General features: G+C 47.9%; 1 protein-coding gene across 1 annotated transcript; it reads left to right on the top strand.

Moving 5' to 3' along the window:
- The first annotated feature begins 2,996 nt into the window (after window positions 1-2,996).
- On the top strand, window positions 2,997-16,699 carry RSL1D1 (ribosomal L1 domain containing 1). Its single transcript, XM_084818625.1, has 9 exons — window positions 2,997-3,075; window positions 6,374-6,516; window positions 7,586-7,724; window positions 8,468-8,616; window positions 8,718-8,819; window positions 10,719-10,812; window positions 10,998-11,120; window positions 12,707-12,910; window positions 15,171-16,699. The coding sequence occupies exons 1-9, from the start codon at window positions 3,034-3,036 to the stop codon at window positions 15,513-15,515; spliced, it is 1,341 nt and encodes a 446-aa protein (XP_084674751.1). The 5' UTR covers window positions 2,997-3,033; the 3' UTR covers window positions 15,516-16,699.
- The last annotated feature ends 1,038 nt before the right edge of the window (window positions 16,700-17,737 follow it).

The following is a 17,737-nucleotide window of genomic DNA, read 5'->3' as shown; positions in this document are numbered from 1 at the left end:
CTCATCTCACCATACTGCAGCTCACTAGAGAGAACCTCTTTCTGTTCTGAAGATGGTTCATCTTCCTGCTTCCTTATGCCTGCTGGTTGGCTGCCCTCCACGTCCTTCCTCTCCCTAGGCCCTGTCTTCTTTCAGCTGACTTTCACTTCTCTTTGAAAAGTTGGAATGTGTTTGAATATTCTGTGACACCACAGCACCTGAGGTGGGGGAGGGAATAGCAGTGCCGGCTCCAGGTTTCTCACCACCATTGTCTCCAACTGCTCTTGCCCCTCACCCTGTTTCTCATCGTTGCCATCACTTGCTTGCTTGACAGGCAGAGAGCCAGGGAGCAAACAGATACGGCTGGGTTCTGACATAGGCCATGCTGGGTAAGAAGCCTGAGCTGCCCATGATGGGCTAGCTGGTCATGGGGGAGATGTTTTTCCTGCCTGTGATAGGTTGATTCACCCCATTAAGCCACCCTCAGAGCCCACGCTCTGCAGCAAGGGTTATTTTAGCTATGGTGGGTTAGTGTGTTGTCTGCCGCGCCAGCGTGCGTTACAGAGATCGCCTACAAAGCTGCTTGCCAAGGGTGGCCAAAAACACTGCCACCGCTCTACTCCTCTCAAGTGATCTCTCTATTCCTGCCACAAAGGACGCTGGGATACCTGAACAGAAGAGGAGGGTGGAATAAAATACTCTGTGTTGCTTGTTTGACGGGAGCACAGTAGGATGTTTGCATAACCACCTACCCAGTGTAGCTCGCCACCCACCATGCGTTCGTGTGACGTGTGAACAGCGCCAGCGACATCTGCTTCTTGCCACTGCCACTGAGCCAGAGCATGAGGCAGGTTAACAAGCAGGTTGCAAGGGAGAGGAGGAAGAGCAACTCTGGGGGCTCTTGTCAGTGGGCCCCTGCTGCAGTGTGGGCCCTAAGCAGGTACCCAACCATGCCTACCCTTAATGTTGGCCCTGGGCAAGAGTATCAGCTTGTAAGTAGGTGTTGACCATTTTTTTTATATTATACTAACCCTTCTACATGTAAATTAGACACTTGCCAGACTTTTTAATGGAGCCAGATCTGTTGAAAGTAGCTGCCCAAGCAAAGCACAGGCGGGAGTAGTTCATGGGCCTTGTTTGGGGCAGGCGCTTGCTGTTACGCCAGCAGAGACCTCAGGACCCCTTCATCTCTAGCCACTGAACACCTGCTAGCTGTACACATCAGTAAGAATTTTCCCAGCTCCTGGCTCTCGGCTATAAATATTCATAATGGGGCTGGATTCTCTTGGCGCTCTGTTGCTTCCTCCTCAGGCGTCCACCACAAGACAAGCTGGCCCAAGTGACAGCTGTACCAAACCTAAGCCCTTGTTACCCAGTAAGGCTGGTTCAGGGAGAGCTTGCAATACAGCTGGGGCGCCCAATGTACCTGCAGACATCTCCCAGGGTGCCCAGTGGCCATCTGCCTCGCCTAGCTGGCACGTACAGGTGGGGAAAGAGGAACCTTCAGGTGCCCCGGCCCCAAACCATGAAGGATGTTAGATGCTCTGGGTCCCAGGCAGATGCCTTTTCCCAGCCCTGGTAGGCGGCTACATCTAAAAACTTTAACCAGAGAGGCAGAGATTGAACGTGAGAACTGTTGTTGTTCAGTCGTGTCCGACTCTTCGTGACCCCATGGACCATAGCAAGCCAGGCCTTCCTGTCCTCCGCTCTCTCCCAGAGTGTGCTCAAGTTCATGTTCATTGCATTGGGGATGCTATCTAGCCATCTCATCCTTTGCCATCCCCTTCTCCTTTTGCCTTCAATCTTTCCCAGCATCAGGGTTTTCCAGTGACTTTTCGCATTAGGTGGCCAAAATATTTGAGCTTCAGCTTCAGGATCTGTCCTTCCAATGAGCAGTCAGGGTTGATTTCCTTTAGGATTGACTGATTTGAGCGCCTTGCAGTCCAGGGGACTCGTAAGAGTCTTCTCCAGCACCACAGTTCGAAAGCATCGATTCTTCGGCACTCAGCCTTCCTTATAGTCCAGCTCTCACAGCCATACGTTACTAGAACGTGAGAACTAGAGCCTGATTAACACGTCTATGATTCTTGCTTTGTTCAAAGAGAACCTGCCACCACTATTTCCTGTTCTCCAACTAGCTGCCTCCAGGGGAAGCTGTAAACAGGTAACGTAGTAGAAAAATAGTGTGTTTTTAGGACGATCCTGCAGGTGTCAGAAATGTCCTTGCCTTTTGCAAGGAGAAAAAGCGACTTTTCTTTCTGGAATGAATTTAAAGATTCTGACTTGAACCAAGTAATGATACATTTGGGGATGGGGGAGGTGATGTAGATACGTTGCACGTTTAAATGTTTAAAAAGTAAAGGGTGACAGTCATAAGGAATATAGTATATATAAAAGGAATATAATATATAATACATATAGAAGGAGCGTACAAATTTCCTTGGGGTAGTGGGAGAGATACTACTTGCCAGATCACAGACACACTAAGGCTGCAATCCTGCGCTCACTTACATGGGAGTAAACCAGTGCAGACTGGTGGGGCTCCTATGTCAGTGGGTGGTGAATCCACTGACATAGGAGCCACCAGCCTCCGCTGGAGTAAGCCCATTGAACTTTCTGGGAGTTACTTCCCAGTAGACACGGATGGGATTGCACGGTAAGGCTGCAATCCCATATCCCGTGGAATTAGCCTCACTGAACTCAGTGCGCAGGCATGCTGCAAAATTCCGGGCTTCCCCGTTGATTTCGATGGGCAGCTCTCCCTGCCCCCCCCGGAGCGCAAACGGGGCGCCCAAAGTAAACTCGGAAGTGGAGCCCATGGGCGAGAGTCTATCGTTCCTCGCTCGATAAGCTCCCAGTTCCACCATAGAGACGAAGACGCCGCTTGGCGCCCGTAGAGACGCGGAGCTTCACGGCAGTCCAGCCGTATCACTCTGCCAGGTTTATCTCTGTGGGAACCCACCCGCTCCTTTCACGCGCGAGGCCGGGAGGCGCTTCCGGCGGCGTCATCGAACTGCGACGCGCCCAGGTTGCAGGCCCACGTGGAGGGCTAGCATGGATCCGACTGCGGTGGAGCTCCCGCTGGATTGTGGGCAGGTGAGGAGAGAGCGGGCCATTTGGGGGGGGGGGCTGCTCTAGGGAAGGGGTGCAGCTGGGCGTGAGCCGGGGGCTCCCTGCTCAGAGGCAGGGCAGCGGACACCGCGGCTGTTCGTGGTTGGCCGGGTGGCCAAAGGCCCGTTCGGCTTTTCCCTTCGGTCCTGTGCTTCTCGCGCTTTGTGTTGCACTCGCTGGGATGGAAGCAGATTTGGAGTGCTCTGTTTTTGTCTTGAGAGAGAGAGAGAGAGAGAGAGAGAGACAGAGGTGTAATGGTTAGACTAGGAAGGCCCGGGTTCTAATTCCCCTTCAGCCGTGAACCTGAGTGGGTGGCCTTGGGCGTGGCCTACCTCACAGGGTTGTTGTGAAGATAAAAAGTAGGGAAGGGAGAACAACGCGTGCCAAACTAAGTTCCTTGGAGGGAAGGCTAAAAGTGAAACTAGTGTATTGTAACTTTACTAGGGACCATCCCTACTTTGTGATACTTCTGATAAAACACTGCTCCTGTTTTGCTTTAGGGGGATACTTAAAAACAAAAAACACGTTTATTAGTGTGCAATAGAATTTTACTCTGTTCTGCCCCTCTCTAGAGGTACAGTGTGACTTTAATACATCCATTCAAATGGACCCCAAATCCCAATGTGTTGCTTCCTTTCCATCTGCTCCCCCCCTCCATACACACACATCCAGATCATAAGTAGTACAAATGTTTTTCACAACTGAATGAAACAAATATAACAGTTGAGAAAGATGTAAAGGACTGCCTAGAATAACAGCTAGTTTATAATAAGTACAACCAGATGCAGTGCAAGAAGAAGCCTATTATTAACTATTCCCAAGGTGTTTAAAAAGGAACAACACCCTGTTACAGTCGATTAACACGTGGTGCTTCAAAAGCCAGTTCAGGACACAATGCTTTAGAAAAAAGAAAAGAAAAGATGGATATTAAAAACAAGAGCCTTGCGGCACCTTAAAGACTTAACAAATTTGTTATGGCATTCATTTCCGTTGACTAGGATCCAGTTGACCATTGTTATCCCAAGTTGGCAGTTCCAGCAAGACTCTGCTGTTCTTGCCCCAACAGACTAACACAGCTACTCCTCTGGATTATCATTATTATCAATCTCCTGAAGTTTTCTAGGCACTGTATAAGGATTACGTAAATGACACAGCCCCTGTTTGAAAGGCTTTCAGTCTAACAGGCAAGATACAAAAGGGAAAAGGCATAGGGGGGGAAGAGAAAAACAAGCACACACAGACATGAATTCTTCATAGTTATAATAATATTTCATGGCCAGGTAGAATGGCTGCTAAGGAGACAATTCTGGGGCAGGAAGTTAGTCCAAATGGCAGTTAGTGTGAGCTGAGCTGATCGAGTGGGGCCCTACTGTCTCTTCCTAAGCCAGGTGGAAGAGCTGCTAACAGAGGGCAGTTCTGAGAGAGGAAGTGCCTTTAGCAATGGGCTGGTTCGCACATCACAACTACCCCCGCTTTTTTTTAAATTGTGGGCTGTCGTGAACATGAGAGCCTGCTAGTGCATGCCCCTGATTGCTCTTGCTGCAAGAGTGACTGATGCTTTGATGTCCTTGATGCTCTGTCCCTGAGTTGTTTAGCATTGTGCCTGAACCTGAACCTCTGGCTTGTCACTCCCCTGATGTTTGTTTGTTTCTGTATTGCCCAATAGCAGAAGCTGTCTTGGCAGTTCACAAAAATTAAAACCACAGAGTGCAGCATAAAACAATATAAAATATGAAAGCGTAAAACCACAATGTAACAGTACAACCAGAATAAAACCTAGCAGCAATGCAGAGCTTTGAAATACAGATTTAAAACACCAAAGCTAAAAGATTAGGATGCTAAAATGTTAAAATACTGGGACAATAAAAAGGTCTTCACCTGGTGCTGGAAGGAGTACAATGTAGGCGCCAGGTGGAGCTCTCTAGGGAGCTCCTTCCACAGGTGGGGTGCCACAGCAGAAAAGGCCCTCTTCCTGGCAGCCAGTCACCTCACTTCCTTTGGCAGGGACTCCGAGGGAAGGACCCCTGATGATGATCTTAAGGTCTGGGCAGGCACATATGGGACGAGGTGATCCTTCAGATCACCTGGCCCCAAGCTGTGTAGGGCTTTGAATGTTAATACCAGCACTTTGAATCGGGCCCGGAAATGGACTGGCAGCCAGTGCAGCTGGAGAAGTACTGGCATAATGTGAGCTCGTTGGCCAATCCCTGTTAGTAATCTTGCCACCCTATTTTGGGTATGACAGAGAAAGAGTCATGGTTTGTTCTAGGGTTTTTTCTCTAGCAATTTGAGAGAGAGAGACAAGCCGTGGTAAAATCTGAAGAGCAGGCGCTTATCATGACAGTCCCTAGAAGAGTCCAAAATTTCAGGCAGTTGTGTTGATCCATATCCACAAAATAGTTCTAGCAGTTTTCGTCTGCACCAGGACCAGGTCTTTCATAAAGCTAATGGGTCTTGATAGTCCATTCAAGATCAGGCCACCCCCAAATACTTTGGATTACAACAGGGAACAATATATTGTTGCCGAGAAATTAATTTCTACACAGCTACTGTGAGCATTGCTGCTAAGCTCAGAGGGAACAAGGAAGTCTAAGGGGGTGGCAGATGAAATCAGCATCCCTGCTAATAAAAAAAGTGCAGCACTGCGTCCCTGTGAGCCCTGGCTCCACTACAGCACTGAAGACAAGCCAAAGTTCCAGGTTTGGACACAATGCTAAACAACCCAGGGCCAGAGCATCCCTGGGTTATTTAGCTGCTCCTGCTTGCAGTGGGAGCGATCAGGCAATGTACACCAATACAGGGTGCATCACAAATTGTAAGTTGTGATGTGCAAGCAGGGCCAGCGTATAATAGTGAAGGGGGCGTGGATCTTTGGTGTGGCAAGTACACATGAATGACCTTATTTTCGTCTGGCAAATGTTGGAGGGTGTGAGATAATAGCCTTATTCAGGACATTTTAAAATCGTGTAGGTTGGAAGGATTGTGTTCTTACCTGCCTGCTCAGTTCTTGGCGTACTTGGCAGTTACTTGGCATAACAACAGGACATGGAGGTTTAAGTTGGCAGTCTGAATGCAAGTGTTTGGCTTCGCTGTGGGCTGTGGGAAACCAAGGTTCAAAATATCTGCGAGGCTCTTGAGTTCATCAACCATGCTTGGGCAAGTGACTTTTTTCTCAACCCAACCTAGCTCCAAGGGTTGTCATTAGTCCAAAAAGCACTGAGGTTTTTGGAGAATTAAAAAGCTGGTCACAACAATAATCTTCCTCTGCCTTTCGCTCTTTCAGATTAAAAAGGCGATCCAAGCCCTGCTCGCGTACAATGCACAAAAGCAAAAAAATGCTGAGAAACTGCTGTTGAATGAGGACCAGAATGTCTTCTTGATGATCACCGTCTGGAAAATCCCTCCCCGTGAGCAGGTCATCAAAATGTAAGGTTGTGGACGCGACGCTTTAGTTTTGCTTTCCTGCTGCGATATCTTTTGCTTCAGCAGTGTTCACAACTGAACGTAAAACTGTCACGCTCTGGAAACGACCTGAAATACACATTTCCAGTATGAATGCTGTTAATGGTCCAGAAGGCTGAGAAATATTTAGGACTGCAGTACAGCAACTTGTTTGCAGGCACAAGTCAAGGGGTTTTGTATAAAGCAGGAATGCAGAACGTCAAGCCCAGGGCCCAGTCCAGCCCTTTGGAGGTCCCCAGAAGGCCACACCCCATTTCCCCTAACCACCGAACACGGGGTGGTGTCTCTGCTTTTGTGCAGTTTCCCCCCATTCTCAAAGGCTGAAATGCCTCTCCTAAGGCTGAGTTACTGGCAACAAGAGGTTGAAGCTCAAATATGCTGGTGTTTTGGCCCTTCCCCTTTGGCTTTTGTCCCCATCCCTTTTGCCTTCAGTCCCGCCCACCACTGGAGCGTGGCCTCCGCCAGCCTGTTCAAAGTGGAATTCTGCCCTTGGGCTGGAAGAGGTTCTGCACCCTTGATTTATGGCCAGGTTGGTGTGAGTAAAGCTTTTCCGTGTGTGTGTGTGTGTGTGTGTGTGTGTTGTGCAGTACTAGTGGAAGTAGAGATGTGAAGGTATGGAGAAAAAATGGGCTGGGGAGGGCAGGGGAGACCAGAAAAAAATCAGGAAAAATGATTTTTCTGGTTTTTTTATAGTTTTTTTTTTTTAATTTGGGGGTGGGGAAAACCATTTTTCTGATTTTCTCCTGGGTTTCCCCCCATTTCTTCAGTTTTTGTCCCCAAGCCTTCACTTCTCTAAGTGGAAGTGATGTGTAGTGAGAACTGGCCAACTCTCCCCCCCCCCCCCCCGCACCCCATCCCCAATGCAGTGTCTAGGTACTTACTTGTTTGGGGGCGACTTGGAGGACTGGTCCAACACAGAGGTGGCATAGGCTTCAGAAACATCATAGGTTCTTCCGCCAGTTGTTTGAGGTTAGCTCCACTACAGAAAAGCTTCCCGCGCCCTCTCAAAAACCTGCCATCCTCTCTGTTCTAGAACACTGCCTCACGGTATTCTGCCCGCAACATCCGAGGTTTGCCTCTTCACAAAGGATGAGCCCAGTTTAACAGCTGAACAGACGGAGAACTTGTATAAGAAGCTCCTGACCCAACATGGGGTCACAAGCATCACTGAGGTATGGAGGACATCTGGCTTTCATCAAGTGCGAAGCCTTCCTCCCAAGTATAGTGCGAGGAGGAACAAGGCTGTGGGGAAATAATCTTCCCCTCCTTCTTGAAGCCAACTACGAAAAAGTTCATCTGGGACCGTAAGGCTTTATCTTTATTAGAAGGTTACAGGGGAAAGATGGACTAACTGGCCCAGTTTTGGGTCACAGGCCGCCAGTTCTCTGCTGTCACTGTGGATTTTGCAGGGAGGAAAATCTTGTGCGATCTTTACTCGTTTGTCTCACAACATTCCTGTGAGATGCCATTTAATCCGTCATGGACGTATGTTTAGGAGCTTTGTGCAGGCATGTATGGTTTCCTTTATATCGGGAAATCGAACATTTTTGTGACCCGGCCAGAGAACTGCAGCTATTGGGCAGCATAGAAATGAAATTAATAAATAAAAATAAAATAAACATACCAAACTGGATTTGGTGCCAGGGATGGTGGCAGGGGGCGGGACCCCTTCCAGTTTGTAGGTGCTGCCAGCTTCAAAATGTTGGACAACGAGCTCTGTTTTAGGGCTGGAAAATACTTTGGAGCCCCAAGTTTGGCATCCAGATTGTGTGGCTGATTTGGTGACTAGGGGTTTTCTAAAATTTCTTAACATATTTTAGATATCCCCATCACCCAAAAAGGCAACCTGTTACAATAACCTTGAGGATGCAGTAGTAAAGAGTGACGATGCTCACTCTGTGTTCTGTCTTTGAAGGTCATCTCCTACAAAACGCTCAAAAAAGAATACAAGCCTTTTGAAGCCAAGCGTCGCCTCCTGGGGCGATTTTCTCTCTTTCTCTCCGATGACCGTGTTCGAAGGCTTCTGCCATCGCACCTGGGGAAGCACTTCTATAGGAGTAAAAAGTAAGCATCCTCCTCAGCTTGTCCGTGCCCATTTGTACCAGGTTCCTTTAAGGAAGCTTGAACATTCTGTTCTGAAATCTCATCTTTCTCTTTAATGTAAGGGCTCCTCTGTCAGTGAACTTGAAAGCAAAGGATCTGGCTAAGGAAATAAACAAGCTCATCCAAGGAACAATTCTTCCAGTCACCAGCAAGGGCTGTTGCTAGTAAGTATTCTGCCTTATACACAGTCGTCATATTTCTTTGCTCACTTGCTTTGCTAGCTAGCCAGCCAAAGGCATCCCACCTTTAGAATGCCCTTGTGTAGAGAGGCTGGCTTGGCACCTATCCTCAGTATCATTTCAGCCAAAGGAAGATGACGCTTTTGTTTTCTCAGGTCTTTTAAGTCTGTTCCAGCTTTTAATTAATTTTTTTATGTCTGCCACTCGTTTTATGTCTGGGGAGATGCATCGCACGAACAAGTGCTACTGGCATTGCACTAGAGGCTGTTTGCATTAGCACAACGCAATTCACATTAGCAGTAGTGTCATGTTGGATACCACCTTTGGTCTGATCTAGCCAGGCTGTTTTGGTCTTGAGCCACGATAGCTAAATAAAAACTCCACGTTTAGAGACGGCATCCCTTGAAATGCCAGTTGATGGGTCTCCTGCTCTAAACTGAGGCCTGGCTCTTTGCTAAGCAAATACAGGGGTGTATGCAATAGAGTAGTCAGGCAAATGGACAAGCACAGTTTTACCAGACACACAGAGTGGGGTTTCCAGAGCGAGGAGCAGCCAAGGTCAAAGGCAGGAGTCCAGTCAAGTAAAACCACAGTCCAAAGGAAGGCAGAAGTCCAGGGGTCAGTGGCACAGAGGGCCAAACACACAGCAAGGTCAGGGTGAAAACAGGATACAGAGATTAGAGCTGAAAGTCAGAGGGTGTTTCCAGCAGCTCTCAAGTTACAAGTAAGAGCTGCTGTGGCTAGAGCTACTAGAGCCCCACCCAGTGCTCAGCTGCATCATGTGAGAGGCTTATCAGATGTCCTCCTCATGAGGAGAGCCTGCCTCATGAGTAGTCCTCTTCAGTAAGCGACCACTCCTTCACCTGGCCCCTGTCCTGTCATGGGTCTTAAGGTGCCAGCGTTCCGGGGGGTGGGGGTGGCCCAACATTCCCCCCTGACTTTCCAGGAGGCAGATCCAAAGGCATCACCCCTGAGCACCCTGGACCGTTTTGAGTAGTGCCAGGGTCTTCTGAGGGACCAGCTGCTCTGACGGTTCTGGCTCTTTCTCTGTCTCAAAAATGTATCATCCTTTCCCTTGGCAGTCAACACCACAATAGACAAAGCTTCAGGCTAATATGGCTTTATTTTGCTAGAGACTAGCCTCTCTACAAACGCAGGTTCAAGGAAACTCTCAGACTGCCCCAGGCCCTAAACAACTAATCAACAGTCTCCAAGCAGAGGAGATGAACCAGAGGTTAGAGAAGTTGCTGGCAGTTTTGGTATGAATCTCACGGTCCAGCTAGCTTCGCAGTGAAGCCCCTCCCTTAGGGTGGCTCCCTCCTATGTTGGCTTCTAAGAGTGGCTATCCGGGCGGAGCATCTGAGCCCCGCCCCAACTTTTCCTGCTTAGCTTTGCGACGCGCCCTAGTGTCTCTCGAATCACACCCCTCCTCCTCCTCAGAAACTTTAGTTCACACGGTGGAGGGAGGGGGCAGGGACTGAGCCTGGGCCATCTGTTTATCAAGGCCTTTGGAGGAACCTTTCCCAGCATCTAGGTGCTCTAGGGAGGGTCCCTCCCCCATGCTTTGATCTAACAGTTCTAACTCTGACTCAGAATCAGAGCTGTCAGACATCTGAAAGGGCTGGAACTCATCCCTGACACTCTGAAGATAACTCCAGTGGCAGCATGATACCTGGGACCATGACCGTGGGGGGTGAACAGAGGAAGAGGACTGTTGCCCTCATGTCCTGCTTGTGGGCTTTCTAAAGGCATCTGGTTGGCCACCGTGGGAAATTTGGTCCAGTCCAACAGGGTTTTTATGATCTTAAACAAACAGCATAGCTGACAGCTTAAGAATTGCTGTTTAGCAAGGTAGACACTGTACATCTTTCCTTTTCTTTTCAGTACAGTACGCATCGGTCACACCGGCATGGAAGCCTGGAAGATATCGCAAAACGTTGCTGCTGCTGCTAAGGTGATGGCTGCCAAAGCTCCACAGGTAATGATGCTTGGCCAGCCGGCAGGATTAAGGCAGCTCCACTGCATACTTATCCAGGAATAAATCCCACTCACCGTGGGATTTACTTCCAAGTAAATATCTATGGGTTTAGACTGCATGGCTTAAAAAGCTATATGGTACATGTCTGCTTTCTGTTATTTACCTTCTTTTCCTAATTGCGGCAGATTTGGAAAAGTGTTAAAATTCTTCACCTCAAAACGGACAAATCGGTTGCCCTTCCCATCTTCACCTGCAGTAATCCCAGAACGGATGATGTTCAGGAACAGAGAAATGCTGAAGTCAAACAGGTAAGAAAAGCGCATTAGATGAGATGGATAGCCTGCCTGATGCATACTGGGCGCCTTCAACAAGGTGGTCCCTGCTGGCTGGTTATTTAACCTTAGCTATGTCGGATTTTGCTATTTAAGGGCGCAGTCCTATCGGGATGCCTGTCAGCCTCCAAACTTGGAGGCTGACAGGAATCCTATACAGAGCAGGAGGACTGCAGAGGCGATCTTTGCCCCTGCGCTCCTCCCACTCTGCATTTCTGCTAGAAGGGCTTTTTCGCCCATCTAGCTGGTGCTCAGCAGACCAGCGGGGAAGGAGGCTGGGGAGGCCGGAGGATTCTTAAGCCAGCCTCCCCAGTCCCCTTCCTGCCCACAGAACCACTGCCTTTCCCTCCTCTTCGAGGTTCCTTTTGCGACCTCAGAAAGGCAGCCAGAGCAGTTCACTCCATGCTGGCTGCAACGGGGGCGGGGAGCTTGGACTCCTGGGTCCGAGGTTGGAGCACCATCTCCAACCTTAGATTCAGGAATCCAAAAAATCCTGTTTGTTCCCCTCCCCCACTCGATGCTCTCTAGGAGCCATGGGATTGCTCCTTCCATTGTATGCAGAAATAGCAATTGTTCACACTGACATTTATATCTGAAATCTGCATAAGCAGCCCTGTAGCTCTTTCCTGCCGCTTTTCAGCACTTCGGGCGTTACTACTTCTTAATCTTATAGGTCTGTTTTTTGATTGATTGATGGATGGATGGATTGCATTTATATCCCGCCTTGTTTCCTCTTGCAAGGAACCCAAGGCGGCTTACATTATCCTCCTCTCCGTTTTATCCTCACAACAGCCCTGTGAGGTAGGTTGGGCTGAGAGTCTGTGACTGGCCCAAAGTCACCCAGTGAGCTTCCATGGCCAAGTGGGGACTAGAACCCGGATCTCCCGGTTCCTAGTCTGTCACTCTCACCACTACACTACACTTGCTCTCTCTTATTCATTTTATCTTCATTTTACCTTATTATCAAATAGAAAAATCAACAGCGTTTCTCTACCATTGTCAACTACAACCAATAACAACCACCCAGAGTTACGGCTAATGGGTTGTATAGAAATGTAATAATAATAAATACAATACAAAGAAATTTAGGCAATATCTAGACTCTTAAGAGCCAGTGTGGTATCAGAATAGGACTGGGGAAACCCAGGTTCAAATCCCCACTCAGAACCGGGAGACCACCAAATGAGATGCGGGGGGAGGGGGTAAGACCATCTGGGAACCCCAAAGGCCTGGATTGGGACCTCAGGCAGACTGGTATTTGCCCACTACCCTCAGGTTCTGCACCCCTGCTATATGGCATGTTTTTGCACCCATTCGTTCAATGACCAAACCAGTAGGACAACGGTATTTAGTGGCAATTGAAAACTTTGCCACCCCTACCACGTATCAAGCCTATTTGCAGCATTGAGAATGGGTGTGCTTGAGCGCTGTATGCGTGCAAGATGTTTTTGCATGAAGCGATGCATTCCTATTTGTCTGTAGATCAAGTGGTCTTTTGACGAAGGCATTGGTTTCTTAAACCCTTTTTTGAAAATACCTTCTTTATGGACGTTAAAATGCAGAAAAAGAAAGGAAAGAAAAGAACTAAACAGAACACTTCAGGTAAAACCAAAACGACCTTGAAAGCTGGTAATGTCCCTGCTTCTGGAATGCAAAAGGAGGAGGTGGTGGAAACCCCTGCTGTTGTTGAGCTGGATGAGGAGGACAACGGAGAAATTCCACAACTGATTCCGATTGAAATTTCACCCGGTGTGAAAAGCAAGAAGGTAAATTACTCTTAACATTTGCTATGTTGGAATTGGAGCTTTAATTTGACTGAAGATTCTATTCCACGGGGTATTGCTAGCTCTGTGGATGATTTGCAGTTTGGGGGCAAGGATTTTTGACTCCTAATTGTTGAACAAAATGGCAACACCCCCCCCCCCCATTCTTCAGTTGTACTGCTGAAATGTCTAATTATAAAAGCATAAAATAAATCTGTATTTTAACTCTCTGCATCGCTGCTAGGTTTTATTCTGACTGTACTGTTACACTGTGGTTTTAAGCTTTCATGTTTAATATTGTTTTATGCTGCGTTTTGTGGTTTTAATGTTTGTGAACTGCCCAGAGAGCTTTCGCTATTGGGCAGTAGAGAAATGGAAGGAAGGAAGGAAGGAAGGAAGGAAGGAAGGAAGGAAGGAAGGAATCATGAAGAAGGTCTGCCCAACGTTGTTCTGCCCCAGGGGTGGGGAAGTGGTCTCCGGTTGGAGGCTGGAAGGCACCCACCCAGACGTCTGTGGGCTGAATGTTGTCAGGGAGCATCGCCCTGTCCCCTGACATCTTTTGGCCCCGAGCTGACATGCCAGGTGGATCATCCACTTGCTGCATAGGCTGGAAACCTGGCTTCACTGCATGTGGCCCACTGGGGAAAGCTCATGCACAGCAGACTCCCCCCCGCCCCAGTTCCCAGACAAAGCAGGATCGGATGAAAGAGGTTGTGATTATAATCTGCAAGTGACAGAACGTGTTTATGGGAAGGCAACCAGTTGCCAGTTGGACATGTAAAGTAAGAGGTTTCTGAGGGCAGTGGGGGGGGCGGCTTTGTGAGGTGTTGAAGGGGAGAGGGACATTATCTGATTCAGTTGGTGAAGAAAGCCCATGGGAGTAATGGGCACTTTCACGGGCATTTTGTGCCAGTTGGAATTGTGAGCTGCTAGTTTTTATTTTGAAGACTTAGAGGTGATGCAGGTGGCCACCAAGGAGAGGGCCTTTTCAGTGATGGCCCCTCAGTTGTGGAATAATTTTCCCGTAGAGGAACCTGCCACCTACGTTGAAGACCTTGTTATTTTCCGAGGCTTTTTAGTCTTTCAGGGTTGGTTTGTTTTTAAAATGTTACTGTGTTTTAGGATCCATGCGCTGCTGCTGGCTTTTATTTTGGGGTTTTACTCTTTTATTCTGTAACCTTTAAATGTTTTTAGACTATGTTTTAGTGTGCTATTGTTTTTTTTTAATGGTTTTAAGTCTTTGCTTTGTGAACCACCCAGAGAGCTTCAGGTATTAGGTAGTATAGAAATGTAGTAAAATTGTCCTGTTTGCAAGACAAAATATATATATATATATATATATATATATATATATGGGAGTAATGATGAGTAGTGACCTCAATGTTGCAACCTGTGTCTGATCTTACATTTACGGTCTTGCAAACAGGACCATTTTACTAGCTCAGCCACTACTCAGATCAATCAGTCAAATCTATTTATTACATTTCTAAACCTCCCAATAGTCGAAGCTATTTTCTTGGCTCCTGAAGGATGTCTTTAAGAACATAAGAGTCATGCACCAAGGGTCCGCCTCATCCAGCATTCTGTTCACACAGTGGCCAACCAGCTGCCTGCAGGAAACCCAGTAGCAGGACATAAGTGCAATAGCATCCTCTGATTTGTGTGTCCCAAGAAACTGGTGTACTCGAGGTAGCATATAGCCATCAGGACTAATAGCCACTGATAGCCTTCTCCAGAAATTTCCCTAACCCCCTTTTAAAGCCATCCAGATTGGTGGCCATCACTGCATCTTGTGGTAGCAAATTCCATAGTTTAACTATGCATTATGCGAAGAGGTCCCTCCTTTTATCTGTCTGGCATCTCCCACCAATCAGCTTCATGAGATGACCCCATTGGGTTCTAATATTATGAGAGCGGGAGAAAAAGATCTCCCTATCCACATTCTCACATTGTCAGAGCAATACGGCAATGGAACCAATTACCTGGGGAGGTGGTGGGCTCTCCCACACTGGAGGCCTTCAAGACGAGGCTGGACAGCCATTTGTCAGGGATGCTCTGACTTGGATTCCTGCATTGAGCAGGGGGTTGGACTCGATGGCCTTGTAGGCCCCTTCCAACCCTACTATTCTATGATTCTATGATTCTCCACACCAGCCATAATTTTGTACACCTCTATCATGTCTCCCCTCACTCACCTTTTCTTAAGCTAATCAGTCCTAGACGTTGTAACCTTTATTCTCTTGCTTTTCGCTCTTTGATATAGGTGGTGGAGCCTAGTCCTGGCAAAGAGATTGAGACAGGCACAAAAGGCTCAGTGGCTCTCCTTGGCAAGAGGAAGACCTCCCCGTGTCTGGAGACTCCTGTAACACAACCGGCAACGCCTGGAGATGGACCAAGCCAGCAGATGCCAACACCACTCGGACAAGACAAGAAGTCCAAGATCCCAAAGCAAGGAGTCTTGAAAAAGGAGAAGGCGAAGACCCCCCAGAAGCCAGGTCCAAAGTCTTCCATGACCCCTGAAAAGAAAAAGGCTGTACAGTCTGCCAAGAAAGCTCTGAAAACCCCAAAACGAGAACTCCGGAAAATGAAAGCACCCCAGTCGGCGTGAATCACACATTCAGTTGCATTTTTTTAACATAACAACCGATTGAGTTTTAGTGGAGACGGCACCGTCTTAATTAACTATTGGCTCCCTGTAGCCACCCTTTCTTGGCTGACTGTAATGGTTTTGTTTCTGACCTCTAGGAACAGGGCTGAAATACTTCCCTACTTTATTCAAATCTATAAAGTCACACTTTACTTTCCAGTGTCTTTTCTGTCTGTATTGAGTTACCTATTTTTTTATATTAATAGAACAACTTACAGTGATAGATAATATAACATAAAAATTAAAAACCATGGAGCAGTTTCTTCCCCTCAGTCTCTTAGGCAACGGGTCCATTCTAAAATTATTCCGAATACCTTCCTTAGGCAATAGCCAATGCGCTAATCATATTGCGGTAGCGCAACATCATTTACATTTGCAAGGTAAAGAGGATTAAGCAATGATTTGCTACTGAAATTTGGTGGCAAACTACACTGCCAAAACTTGGTGGCAAATCCCTGCTTTTTCCCTTTGCCGAGCGAGCACGAAGGACATGCTAGTGTTGGTTTATGCTAGCACAGAAGTGGGCGACCTTTTTGGGCTATGGGCACACTTGGCAATGGGCTAAACTGACTTCAGCACCGCCACAAAATGGATGCCATGGAAGTAGGGCTGTACGGATTGTGCACAATCCGTTCCCTCTGTGTTTCGTATATTGTCAGGCACCTTTTGTGCCATTGTCCACCCATCGACGGAATCGGATTTTTTTTTGTTTCTGAATTTGCACAATTTTGAGTGAGCAAAAATGCAAAAATTCCCCCAAATGGGCATTTTCATGCTTTAGCCTAGGGGGGAAATGCGCAATTTTTGGCCGGGGGGTTTCCATGACTGAATTTGCGCAAAATCCCCAAAGGTTAGAAAATCAGTCTGCAAGTCTGCAGAATCTGCCTGCCAGGAAGAGCCAGTCCGCTGTGGAATCCATGGGCCAGATTCATGAAAATCTGAACTCCTTTGGTTCCATTGTGGATTTCTCTAACATCCCTACATGGGAGGTGTGGAAAAGGACAAGTAACCTGCCCCAAAGACTCTCCCTCTACAAGGCAGAGGTGGGGTCTGAGCTAAACAACTCCTTTGAACCCACAGTTTCCAGCACCAAGAGAAACCCATTTCAGAGCCATCCCAGCTGCTGGTAAGGAAATGTGTAAATTAAAAAAAAAGAAAAAGTGGGAGGGGTAGGGCACCTTGGTGAATGCCCAGGAGGGTGTCTGGGGCCACATTGGTGCCCACGGACACCAGGCTGTGCACCCCTGCACTAGCTCAATGACATTGGCACCAGCCTTGGATACTGACCCTGGTCAGCTAATTCTTTTGCCTATTTTAAAAAAAATCAGCCCAACTGCTGATGCTTGTATGGTTGCACCTATGACAACAGTGAAAGGAGTTACAAATTACAGCCTGTGGCATCAACACAATACCTCTTATCCATCTCTGTAACTTGTAGGCTGGGAAGGCATCCTAGTAAGCTGCCTTATCCTGAGTCAGACCCTTGGTCCATCTAGCCCAGTATTGTCGGCACTGACTGGCAACTGCTCCCCAGAGTTTGAGGCAGGAATTTTTCCAGCCCTACCTGGAGATGCCGGGGATCGAACCTTTGCATGCAAAGCAGTTGCTCTACCAATGAGCTACGGCCCCTCCTAAGATTCCCAGATGGGGCCCATAATATTTTAAACAGTTTTAGGGCACAATACTATGTATGTTTAGACGGGGGCATGCTGGGAGTTGGAGGACTTTTTTGCTGTCTAAACATGCATAGGACTGTGTCCTGATTGGACTTAAGAGCTTTAACCATAGTACAAGCAGGAACCCAGGAAGCTGCCTTATCCTGAGTCAGGCCCTTGGTCCATCTAGCCCAGTACTGTCGGCACTGACTGGCAGCAGTTCTGCAGGGGTTCGGGTAGGATTCTTTTCTGTTCCTGGAGAAGCCATGGATTGAACCTGGGACCTCCAGTACCAGAGGCAGTGGCCTTGTGTACACCAGTTGCTGGGGGACATAGGTGGGAGGGTGCTGTTGCGCTCATGCCCTGCTTGAGCGTTCCCGGGCGACAACTGGTTGACCACCATGTGAACAAAACGCTGGGCTAGATGGACCCTTGGTCTGATCCAGCATGGCTCTTCCTATGTTCTTATGACCTTCTGCATGCAAAGGAGGTGCTCTGGTTACTGAGCCACAGCCCTGTTGGATTCAT

Source organism: Heloderma suspectum, chromosome 12 (assembly GCF_057233095.1).
Source record: "Heloderma suspectum isolate Gila_16-S chromosome 12, 16-S_ref, whole genome shotgun sequence".
In the NCBI taxonomy this organism is placed as follows: domain Eukaryota; kingdom Metazoa; phylum Chordata; class Lepidosauria; order Squamata; family Helodermatidae; genus Heloderma; species Heloderma suspectum.
Note: the sequence above shows the minus strand (reverse complement) of the source record. Positions and strands in the feature narration are given on the sequence as shown.

Excerpts from the sequence above, each read along its gene's own strand:
- RSL1D1 (XM_084818625.1), top strand. The coding sequence starts at position 3,034 with ATGGATCCGACTGCGGTGGAGCTCCCGCTGGATTGTGGGCAG. Across the intron at positions 8,617-8,717 it reads CACTTCTATAGGAGTAAAAA|GGCTCCTCTGTCAGTGAACT; the intron begins GTAAGCATCCTC and ends CTTTAATGTAAG. Across the intron at positions 8,820-10,718 it reads ACCAGCAAGGGCTGTTGCTA|TACAGTACGCATCGGTCACA; the intron begins GTAAGTATTCTG and ends TTTTCTTTTCAG.